This window comes from Salmo salar, chromosome 15 (assembly GCF_965601325.2).
Source record: "Salmo salar chromosome 15, fSalSal1, whole genome shotgun sequence".
NCBI lineage: Eukaryota > Metazoa > Chordata > Actinopteri > Salmoniformes > Salmonidae > Salmo > Salmo salar.
Window position 1 is genome coordinate 74091349 of NC_138305.1, and position 12457 is coordinate 74103805.

Sequence of the window (12457 nt, forward strand, 5' to 3'; positions counted from 1 at the left end):
AAGATGTCTTCTGGCTGGTCCTTTACCTTGCTGTGATAGGTCCTCCATCTCAGAGTCAGTGGTGCTGTTGGAGGAGGTAGTTGTCTTCTCTGAGTCAGAGTGAGTCTGCTGTTTGTGTTTCTTCAGGTTCTCGATCAGCAACGACAACGGACGTTCCACCTGAAAGGACAGAGACAATTCACGTCATTCATGCTGCTTACACCGGTAGTAAAATGCTGTACAGTGCATAATGATATGAATGGTTTAGTCTAATTTAGTCCACTAGAGGGAAGTGCACTACTGGTCATGTACATGGATAACTATGTGTCCTTATGGTTCAGTTGACTCCAAAACAGGCGTGCAGGGGCGGATTAGGCTGGTAAATTATTTGCCCAGTGGGCCTGTCTAACTTCTTTTTTTTGCGCAAAATGATCCTTATTCGGCTAGTAATGGGGGCCTCAAAAAAAAAGAATGAATGGGCCGGTGTGGGGACCAAGAGGAAGAGTGTGTTAGAAATGCCAGGGCCGTTTTCTGGTCCCAGTCCACCTGTGTGTATGCCTCTGCTTCTGAAGAGCCATGTGCCCAGTGGGTGGAAAGCTTCTTCAGAATCCTACTCACAGGGAAAGGCTCTGCTCCCTCCTGGATCACAAATCCTTCAATAAAGTGGGTGAGGATCTGGGGTTTCACTATGGCTTGAGGCAGTTTGCTCTCGCCATTCTGTGGGGTACTGCCTGTCACCATGGGCGCATTGTTCCCATTCCCTGAGGTCATGACTGGAAGTGAGCCTGCACCTGGTTGCGCATTCAGCCACTCAGCATCTCCCTTACCTGCTGGCATAATAATGGCATATTTGTGAGTAAATAAAAAGGAAATATTTGTGTAAAATGTTAAACTGGCATGCAGGAGTCAGTGCTGAGGTGATAATAATAGAGAATGACCAATCATGTAACAATAATGATAAATATGGACATGTTTTACGCAGTGAAGAATTAATGATTCTAGTAGAAAATCTGGAACACTTTCGAAATTGTTTTGTTTATTTTCCTCCCCGCATCATTCTACATCTACAAAAAAACTACTTTCGTCAATAAAACAATTAAGATTAGTAGGTGTATTTAATACAAAGAATGTACTGTATCAACTAATCATTCGTGATCATTGCGCAAGGTGCTTATTGTCCCACATGCGTATTGTTTCTAATAGATTGCGGTATAAAAGTGCAAAGGTTTCGTCGACATCATTAAAACTACATTTGCCCACGTTTGAACATTAACTTAAATTGAGAAACACACCATAATAAATGACAAATATAGACGCTCTGATTCAAACGCCCCGACAATGGTCAACATCGGAGCGAAAGCACACCCAAAGACAGTACTCCGTGGCACACCCCTTTGTTCCACTGCTCCAAGCAACCCTTCCTTTCATATCCCGTCCGCCAAGGCAACATGGAGCAAACAAATCATGTGCTCAAACAATTCACAAATATTCCGTGGAAATACGCACCCGTTACATAAGTAGAAACTACACAAGCAATGCAATCACATCCACACTTTTTCGTATGCTTTCTTCAGTTTGTTCGGCACTATTATCCCTGCAAAAGTACACAAGCAAGTAGCCTTTGTATGCGTGAACTGAATAGAAAATAAAGCGCCCCCACCATTGGCCCACGCAACTTGCAATGTGATCCAATGGTGACGAGTTGCTCAAAACGACTCCCTCTCTGATTGGTTGGATTGGCTAACTATATTTTCCCCTCCCACTGCTTCCAGTACAATCTACCACATTGGTGGAGTTTGATTAAAATGAACCGCGATGCACCGGTATATGGCCCGTGACGTCAAAAAGCAAAAGTGGGAGGAGCGCCCTTCTCTATTCGAACAGTAATTGTCCATATAATATAAGTTCTAATTTGTGTATTTAACTAGTTTTCATTGGGATGAGAGATAGATGTTATCAAAATATCAATTTTACATTTGAAAACACAAGTGTCACTTTTGTTTTGAGCCGACTTGCCCGTAGACCAGAGCGGGGAACCTGGCTCACTGCCCGGAGGCAGCTCGGTTCCAAAGAGAACGCAATCACTTTCACCCGGTGCAAATTCTTCCCACCTGGGAAACCCGGTCCACATAATCGAATCCCCTCAATATTTGAGAACTATATTGGCAAGACAGAACTGAAAGCCTGTATGTAAAAATAACATATTTTCATAGATTTAGTGACAAACGTTTGGAATGGGAAATGTTGAGAGGTGGATTTTCTCAACTTTTGAGCTATGGGTCTAGAGGTATAGGACCTCCAACGCTTTCATGACTTGTCATTATGTCAAAAACTACCACGTAGAGTAAAGACTGTGTTAATGAATTATATGTCATGACATATACATAGCACGTTTTCTACATAATAATATGTATATTTATACATAATATACATATTATTTAATTCAGCTGTCTGTCACAAGATGTCCACAAGCAGACATGCTGGCCTAGGCTTGAGGGTGGACCAAGGTTTTAGGCATCACTGGACTTGCTAGATCAAGGTTGTAATTATGGCCACCTAACAGTAACACTTAGAGGAGGATTGTGCCATGATCACATGGTGTACTGCTGTGATTCAGAGGAGCCAAGTAGCAGTGGTGGCCACTTCAGTATCTGCAGAGTAATAGCATCCTGGCCTCTTGAAAGTATATTATTCATGTTTGAATGTCTGAGTGGATGTGCCTCACTCAGATACACCTGTCAGACATGACGAGCCTTTAGGAAATAAAGCACTCCCACCATTGGCCAGCGCAACTTGGAATGTGATTCAATGGCGACGAGTAGCTCAAAAGGACTCCCTCTCTGATTGGTTGGATTGGTGGACTCTATTTTCCCCTCACACTGCTTTCCGGTGCACGGTATATGGCCTGTGACATGAACAGGCAAAAGTGAAAGGAGCGCCTTTCTCAAATCGAATTTTTCATTGGGATGGCAGATTCTTTTAATCAAAATATCACTTTTGCATTTGAAAACACAAATGTCACTTTTGTTTTGAGCCGACTTGTATACAAATTATTTTCACCTGGTGCAAACTCTTCCCACCGGGTTAACTTGGTCCAGATAATCGAATTCCCTCAATATTTGAGAAATATATTGGTAAGGCGGAAGCCTGAAAACTTTCTCCCCCCTATCCCACGGGAGTGACAAAGCCCAACCCTTTCCCGTAATTATGGCTAAAGCTGTCACGTTCCCCCAAGTGGCAAGGTTGGACAATGGACTCTGGGGCATGACAGATTTAGTATTCTGCTTGAGGGGAGCGCTAGACTGGGGATGGCCATTGTGCCTGAGCATACAGATGGACGTGAGTGAGTGAGTGAATAGGTTGTTGGTGGGTTGTGGGTTAGTGAGTGAGTGAGTGAGTGAGTGAGTGAGTGAGTGAGTGAGTGAGTGAGTGAGTGAGTGAGTGAGTGAGTGAGTGAGTGAGTGAGTGAGTGAGTGAGTGAGTGAGTGAGTGAGTGAGTGAGTGAGTGAGTCATCGAGTAGGAGAGTGAGTGAGTCAGTGAGTGAGTCATCGAGTAGGAGAGTGAGTGAGTCAGTGAGTGAGTCATCGAGTGAGAGAGTGAGTGAGTCAGTGAGTGGATGGGTGGGATGTCACATTACTGTATCAAATTGAACAGTCAGTCAGGGCTTCTGGTTATCCATAAGTCCAATGACTTAGAGATGCAACCTGTGACATATAAAATATAATATCTACCTCCAGTGGGTGTGGTGGGGTTGCTGGGATCCGATGGGCATTGCTCAATAGTGATGACCTCAAGAATAGGAGGGGCTGTTGGCTGCTGTAGGAGGGGAGTGGAGCTGTTCTCCGTGACTACCTCAGACGTGGGCAGCTCCTTGCCAGCACTATCCTGAACCAGCTGAGAGGCTGGTGTAAGAGCTGTTGGCTGGATCTGGAGGTCGACTGCAGCCATCTGCACTAGCTTGGTGTTGGGCAGTGGAGCAGCCTGCATCTGGGTGACCACAGGGGTTGGCCCGTTGTGGGTAAGAATCTGGGGACTGACAGTGGAGTGGAAGATGGTGGCCTGCTGGCTAGGAACATTGGCAGAAATAAATGGTTTGGGCAGTACAGGGACAGGGCCCTCCTTGGGCTGGGGCTGGATAGCCAGGGCCTGTAGCATCTGGGCCTGAGAGTGACTGTGGATGGAGGCTGTATGTAGCACTGGGGCCTGGCCCCTCAGAGAAAGCTGCTGGGTCTGGTGTCGCTGTTGCTGGAACACAAACTGCTGCTGTTTTTGCTGCTGCAGAAACTGGTGCGTCTGGATTTGTGCATACGCTGTAAAAACAACACATAACTCAACATTAGTCTTTAAACTAAGAAATATCAGGTTTCATTCACAAAACAAACAATAAAATGTAGCTACCCTTGTACGTAATTCTTAGTTGTGTACATTTCAAGTTAGGATTTGGCCCTAAATGAGTAAGCCTCAGAAATATCTTACATTGGTTACCACAGCAATAACTTCCCAAACAAACAGACACCCCAGGGCATGTTCATCTTTGGCTTCAGTCAGTCAAGCCTGGATTAATCCTCACTCTCATAAAATGTGTTTATACGCCAAACAATAGGTTCCCTGAGGCCAAACACATGACCATGGTCTGTGGAACTAGAGAAGATAAACATCTGGGGGAAAGAGCCATTGATGTAGTCGTAGGCGTACGAGTAACAGGACACTTAAAGACAGCTTCCCGTTTTCAAAAACATTGCCGCCGTTCCACATCAGAGTCTTGCAAGCGCTGCAGTTTGTAAAGGTCTGTGGTTACTATGGACGTTCACTTATAGGAGAGCGAAACCCAAATCAAAACACCATCAAAGCCATGTTATGGCTAGTGACTTTGAATGTCTTTGAGTATCATAAAAAGCGCTATACAAATAAATATTGTATTAGTGAAATTAGGATTTCATGAGTAGTCTCTTAAAGGTCCAATGCAGGTGTTTTTATCTCAATATCAAATCATTTCTGGGTAACAATTAAGTATCTCACTGTGATTGTTTTCAATACAAATTGTCAAAAATAAACAAAAATAGCTTCTTAGCAAACGACAATTTCTCAAGCAAGAATTTAGCTAGGACTGTCTGGGAGTGGTCTGAATGAGGAGGGAAAAACTGTAAATGTGCTGTTATTGGCAGAGAGGTTTGGAACTCTCTTTCTTATTGGTCTATTAACTAATTTACCACATGGTGGTGTCACCATGGAAGGCCAGAACTCCCACCAAAACAGCTCTTACACTAAAAGGGCATTAGTCATTTTCACAATTTTACAGTATTATTCCAACATCATAGCGTGGAAATTTAAAACACTGGAAATCACATTTTTGACTGCACTGGGCCTTTAACAGAAAACCATGGTAAACTAAAATGAACCTGTAACTAAATAGTCCTAAGTTTCTTTAATGGATTTGTCCCCTAAATCATGTACTGTATGCCAACCATCACTGTAAAGCTAATACCTTTGACATCCCCTTCAGTCCGTTTGTATCGTGCTACCACAGAGTCTGCCTTCAGGTTAATGTATCCAGTCACCTGTGTCTCATTCTACACATGACATTCTCAACCCAATGGGACCTAGTGGTGAAACAGCTGTAGTCCTCCATGCATGAAGCCCAATCACTTTTGATTGAATGTGTGCAGTAGATGCCTCTACTGTATGTGAAGAGCAACAATTTCTGGAGGGGCAGCACGTCTCGTGATCATTAGCCTTCTTGGTTTCCTCTGCTGTGGTCCACTCATAGAATGCCTGCCTCACCATTAATAAGTACCTCAGTCAGGCCCCAAACTGGTGCAAACGAAGGCCTTTTTGACAACTTACTCTGCTGTGGTTTGGGGATTATTCTGTGGAAACTATTCTACAGCCACTAGTTATGTGACAACTCCTTTTAAAGCGGTGTGCCAGCCTTCTCTCCAATATTCACACACCACTTAAATGTGTTACTCTGCCAAGTCGAAAAGCTTCAAACTGGCTAGCTGCGGGGAGACTGCTTTGTGTCCAATTGAATATTGCAACTTTGGGTCCAGACCGCAGTCTACTTTTGGTTTTACACATATCAATAAATAATTTAATCCAGCACACAATGTTCCGAACATGAACCAATTGAGCCTGTCAAAATAACCCAACAGACGCAACCCTTACAGGAAAATCACATGATTTCACAAGTGGAAAATGTGAAATCATCATGTGAAATCATATGTTTTTGGGTCACTTCACATGCGTTCACATGTGAAATTCATTTGGTTTTTCCATAAGGATAACTAAATCAAAAATAAATGCCACCAACAATATTTTTATAAAACAGTAGCGCAACCCCTTGTGGCATGCATTTTAATCGGAAACAGACGTTTCTGCCTCTGATCTATTGATTTTGGACGCTGAGATGGGGGGAAGGGTTTCCTGTGCGCACATGGTGACAGAGGGGAAGATGTGCAGCGCTGAGGGGCGTCCCCCCCAGCCAGCCCCCATCTGGAAGTAGCTCATTAGGAGTAGCTCAGACCTATGGGTCAAGCCTTCAGCCGTATCCTCCACTGCAGCCTTGCCCTCCTCACCTTTAGCAACACTAGGGAAACCGTCTGGTTCGGCTTAGGGTTGCTTAAAGCTCCAGTGCTGCAGGAAGGAGGTGACTGTATAAGATGGTGTTTGGGATATCCCTTTTATCCCAACTACTAATGAGATCCTCATGGGGAAAAAGTCTCTCCTCCTCGTGCAACAGTTCAGCTTATAACAGTGTCCGAACTTCAAATTTTACTTTTACTTCACTTCATTCCTAAAGAAAATAATGTACTTTTTACTCCATACATTTTCCCTGACAGCCAAAAGTACTCGTTACATTTTAAATGCTTAGCAGGACAGAAAACGGTCCAATTCACACACTTATCAAGAGAACATCCCTGGTCATCCCTAATGCCTCTGATCTGGCGGACTCACAAAACACAAATGCATTGTTTGTAAATGATTTCTGAGTGTTTGAGTGTGCCCCTGGCTATCCATAAATAAAAACATAATAAATCAAATTGTGCTGTCTAGTTTGCTTAATTTAAGGAATTTTAAATTATTCGTACTTTTACTTTTGATACTTAAGTATATTTTAGCGAATACATTTACTTTTAGACTTTTACTCAAGTATTTTAGTATTTTACTGGGTGACTTTCACTTTTACTTGACTCATTTTCTATTAAGGTATCTTTACTTTTACTCAAGTATGACAATTTGGTACTTTTTTCCACCACTGGTCAAGGAACTCTTCATATTAGAACTAAGCTGAGTGTATTGCTGCTGTGTTTTGAAGCTGCCAGTCGTCTTGCCAATAAGATACTTTTAGAAACCTTCTCTGCCATATTTGAGCTGTCACTGGGTTCTGGCTGAGGCTTGCTGTCTGATCTTAGGCCATTTCCCCTTTACGTCCTGTAATAATAATACATTTCCTCTGAAAGTGGGTCCACGTGAATAGGGCTGGCAGTCTAATGAAGGGTTGGCCTGCATTTACAGTACAGCCTTCTCTTGGATAGGTCTGACAGACAGCCCTGTGCCGGCCTGGTGATATGGTATGGAAATAGAACTCAAAAGGACCTATAGTGGAGACAAGGTTATGGAAGTGTCTTTTGACAAAATTGTGTGGTAAAAACACCTCTTTAGACTTGCTCTAACTGTGTGTGAAATTTGATTTATCTATAGCAAAAGTAGAAAATCAACAGCTGCCCGCCCTGGCTGCGGCTACATGCCCTACTGTTATCATGTTTATGAAACAGTGTTGGTGTCATCATACTCCACCCACATTCAGGCTTATATAACAATTACTATTAAACCTATGCTTCTTTGTTATGCTAACCTTGAACAGGGCGCTTTGAGTGTGGTCTACCTGGGCTGATGAGGGGGTGACTGCTGACGGCCATCACACTGCGGCTCACGGATACAAAGTGGCCCTCACCTTTCTGCCCCCCCTTTGATGGGGCCTTCAGGGACCCCAGTTGTGTTCCCTGTGGCCCCTGGGTTGGACCCCTGAGCTGGCCAGCCAGGGAGACTTGGGCCCCTCCAGACATCGGTTTGAGATGAAGGCCCTGGAGCTGAGAGGAGGAGGGGGCCCCCTGCTGACTACAGATGGCAAGGTTCTGCACCTGCGGGGAAAAGGAGATTTAAAACGTCATCATGGGAAAAATTCCAATTGGACAAAAGTCTGTTCTCTCCTAAACTCCTCCGCCCTCCGTGACCCGGAAACCAATGAGTGTTCGAGGAGAGTGCCAATTCGTTAGTAGGCAAACAAAGGAGCAGGAAGTAGTGCTGCCGTAGTGTGGGGGAGCTGCACTCCCTCACTTTTTTCAAGTCAGTCAGAGCTGGTAAAATACTTATGGAAAATTAATTCTGATAAATTCTAAATAAATGATATTTAATCACCACTAAAATACCATGAAAACGATAGAATGACAAACAAAATAAATCAGTAGGCTATAGCAGCCTATAGATACAGATGTAGGATCTTAATTTCAGCCAGTTTGCTACAGCAGGAAAATAAACCTGCAGCAACAGGAAATGTGAATTATTATGTGGATTATAATTAATGGCATTTTGGTAGGGGATGGTACATTTTTTGTTAGGGCAAATCAAGTCTGAAATTTCTAAGTGGAAATGACAAACTTTAGAAGCCTTTTTAAAACTCAAATACACAACAAGTTTGCATTTCCTGCATTGCAGGAAAATTCTCAGCAACAAAAAAGTGATCAAATTAAGAAGATTCTACACCTGTAGGTAAATGTTTCTTCCCTGTCTTCTCACTCTGGTTGTGGCACCAATGATGAATAATGCCGCGTTCAAAACAACGGAACTCGCAACACTGAAAGCTCCGACGTATGACTTGAGCTCAAGACAACTCATGAAAAAACACAGCTCAGACTAGAAAATCTTTTGAACGGTCATCCAACTTGGAATTCCACGTTTTTTTTTTTTTACTATTCAGCTTCAGATAAGAAATGACTGAGCAGGTGTTTTTGGTGTATCATATTATAGACATACTATGCTACAGTATATGCTATTATATTCTGTTCTGTCATGTAAAATAAAAAGGAATCATTATGTGATCTTGCGAGATGTTGATTCAGCTTCTATTTAACGTCATTAAACGAGCACCACTGTGAGAGGTGATAATCTTCTATTTGTAATAGGACTATTAGGCGTAGGCAACAGATCTTGATGAGGGTTATTTTAATTGATGGGAGCGCCCTTCGAATCGTGGTGCAGAAAGGGCAGCACCGTAACCAACTGGTCACATATAATTCTGGATTCCACTGCGCAAGAAGGGGTGCGTGGAGCTTTATGAACATCAAGGCAGACACGCAGTGAATTTGGATCCTATATCTCGTTGGTGTGATGAAAGGTTCATGCGGTGGATCAGTTTGTCTACATATGCAATAGAGGTGGTACGTTTATGTAAGCTAATCACTTGGACAGTAAGCGCCAAATCCATAACAAACTGTTTTGAAGACAGCCATTTTAGCAAGACCTGTCTGTGGCTGTTCTACATTGGATTTTGCCCGCTCAAAGTGGTCAAGCCTCTGACCGATGGGCCTCTGCACACATGACTACAGTTATCATTTTACTATAGTGGGCTAAATCATTGTCACACAGAGTGTTTCTTGGTAGTCAAACAAATCTACTTTGAAACAAAAGTATACACTTCACACACATGGTTATGCGATTAAAAAAAGAAGACATCTATACCATGTCAGATACAGAGTTGAAATGTATTCAGTTTTGAGTTTGCATCCCAATATTATACTTTATATACAGTACCAAACAAAAGTTTGGACACACATTCTCATTCAAGGGTTCTTCTTTATTTGTACTATTTTCAACATTGTAGAATAATAGTGGAGACATCAAAACTATGAAATAACACATATGGAATCATGTAGTAACCAAAAAAGTGCAAAACAAATCAAAATATATTTGATATTTTAGATTCTTCAAAGTAGCCACCCTTTGCCTTGATGACAGCTTTGCACACGCTTGGCATTCTCTCAACCAGCTTCATGAGGAATGCTTTTCCAACAGTCTTGAAGGAGTGCCCACATATGCTGATTACTTGTTGGCTGCTTTCCTTCACTCTGAGGTCCAGCTCATCCCAAACCATCTCTATTGGGTTGAGGTTGGATGATTTCGGAGGCCAGGTCATTTAATGCAGCACTCCATCACTCTCCTTCTTGGTCAAATAGCCCTTACACAGCCTGGAGGTGTGTTTTGGGTCATTGTCCTGTTGAAAAACAAATGATACTCCCACTAAGTGCAAACTAGATGGTAATTCTAAATAAATTGAATTCTAAATAAATCACTGACAATATCAGCAGCAAAGCACCCCCACACCATCACATATCCTCCTCCATGCTTCCCAGTGGGAACCACACATGCGGAGATCATCCGTTCACCTACTCTGCATCTCACAAAGACACGGCGGTTGGAACCAAACATCTCAAATTTGGACTCATCAGACCAAAGGACAGATTTCCACTGGTCTAATGTGTTTGTTGTGCTTGTGTTTCTTGGCCCAAGCAAGTCTCTTCTTCTTATTGGTGTCCTTTAAAAGTGGTTTCTTTGCAGCAATTCGAACATGAAGGATTGATTCACACAGTCCCCTCTGAACAGTTGATAATCAGATGTGTCTGCTACTTGAACTCTGTGAAGCATTTATTTGGGCTGCAATCTGAGGTGCAGTTAATTGACGATATCTGAGGCTGGTAACTCTAATGAACTTATCCTCTGCAGCAGAGGTAACTCTGGGTCTTCTTTTCCTGTGGTGGTCTTCATGAGAGCCAGTTTATATCATAGCGCTTGATGGTTTTTGCGACTGCGCTTGAAGAAACTTTCAAAGTTCTTGAAATGTTCCGCATTGACTGACCTTCATGTCTTAAAGTAATGATGGACTGTCGTTTCTCTTTGATTATTTGAGCTGTTCTTGCCATAATATGGACTTGTCTTTTACCAAATAGGGCTATCTTCTGTATACCAACCCTACCTTGTCACAACACAACTGATTGGCTCAAACACACTAAGAAGGAAAGAAATTCCACAAATTATCTTTTAACAAGGCACACCTGTTAATTGAAATGCATTCCAGGGGACTACCTCATGAAGCTGGTTGAGAGAATGCCAAGAGTGTGCAAAGCTGTCATCAAGGCAAATGGTGGCTATTTAAAAAAAATCTCAAATATAACACTTTTTTGGTTACTACATGATTCCATATGTGTTTTTTCATAGTTTTGATGTCTTCATTATTAGTCTACAATGTAGAAAATAGTAAAAATAAAGAAAAACCCTTGAATGAGTAGGTGTGTCCAAACTTTTGACTGGTACTGTACATCACAGAAGACTGAAATATAACCAAATCACTTGACATAGAAATATTGTATTTTTGGTGGTAAAAAAAAATGTGTTAATTAATTATACAATTATGAAAAATATTAATAACACTAGAGGCCACTAGAGGGCCACTAGAGGGCGATTTGGTCATTTGACTGCAGGAAAGGGCTTCTTCGCTCACGAAACAGTCAGAAGATCTAAAGGCATATTCCCATGAAACTGATTGAGATCAAATTATTGGTATGCAGTTTGGACATTTCACCGGTAAAACGTATAGAATTATCATTCAAGATTGACAGAGATGATGGCCTATTTGGATATTAGGTACACCTAACAGTGTTTGGCATATTAAAAATAGCAAATATTCTTGAGACAATGTGTGGGCATAGGCAGACGTTGCAAATGGATGAAGCATTTTATGCATAGGTCTATTCTACAATGATATTCAATAGGCTACATCTGTCAGTAGGCTACAAACTTTGATTGACAAATTCAAAAATGGCACTTCCTCAACTAAAAGAAAATAGAACTACACCACTGCAAATAAAAATGTGTTCTTAACTGACTTGCCTAGTTAAATAAAGGTTAAAAAAATAAAAAGGAGTGTCGTCCCCTCCTCGATAGCCTTCTCCCACCGAGGAAGCACAGGTGTATCCTCTCGGCTCCTTATCGCAGAAGCGTTTTGAAATGCGCCACGCCCCCTTTGAATCAGCTCTTGTTTTCTCAGAGGAGAAACACATGCACACATTTAAAAACAATATTTTACTCATCCTTTTATCTATAAAATGTCTTGCACAACTAGCTAAATCTGTTATTATCACTTTACATATTTATTTTGGGATTCTGCCCCTGTAAACATAATTTGCCTGATGACCTGTGATTGGAGAAAGACATGCTCAATTCATACAAGCTCATTTGTTTCCACGTTTCCTCTCCTTGAAGACCGAGGAGAGGAGGCGAGAAAAACCAATTGGGATTCTCCCATAGTAGGACTCCCGAGTGGCGCAGCGGTCTAAGACACTGCATCTCAGTGTTAGAGGTGTCACTACAGACACCCTTGTTCAATTCCAGGCTGTATCACAACCGGCTGTGATTGGGAGTCCC

The 12457-nt window shown here is 42.2% G+C and overlaps 1 protein-coding gene across 8 annotated transcripts in view; it reads right to left on the reverse strand.

The window, feature by feature from the left end:
- LOC106572235 (polyhomeotic-like protein 2) overlaps positions 1-12457 on the reverse strand; it is a 44936-nt gene that overhangs the window by 5645 nt on the left and 26834 nt on the right. For 2 of the 8 annotated variants that reach the window (XM_014146244.3, XM_014146249.3), the window contains 4 exons: positions 7836-8121; positions 3712-4290; positions 598-809; positions 27-159 (listed from right to left, as the gene is read on the reverse strand). In XM_014146244.3, the coding sequence (XP_014001719.3) occupies positions 27-159; positions 598-809; positions 3712-4290; positions 7836-8121 (1210 nt within the window). Of the gene's footprint in view, positions 1-26; positions 160-597; positions 810-1271; positions 1658-3711; positions 4291-7835; positions 8122-12457 lie in introns of those variants that run through there. The other 6 variants (XM_014146248.3, XM_014146246.3, XM_014146245.3 and 3 more) reach the window with 6 other exon arrangements.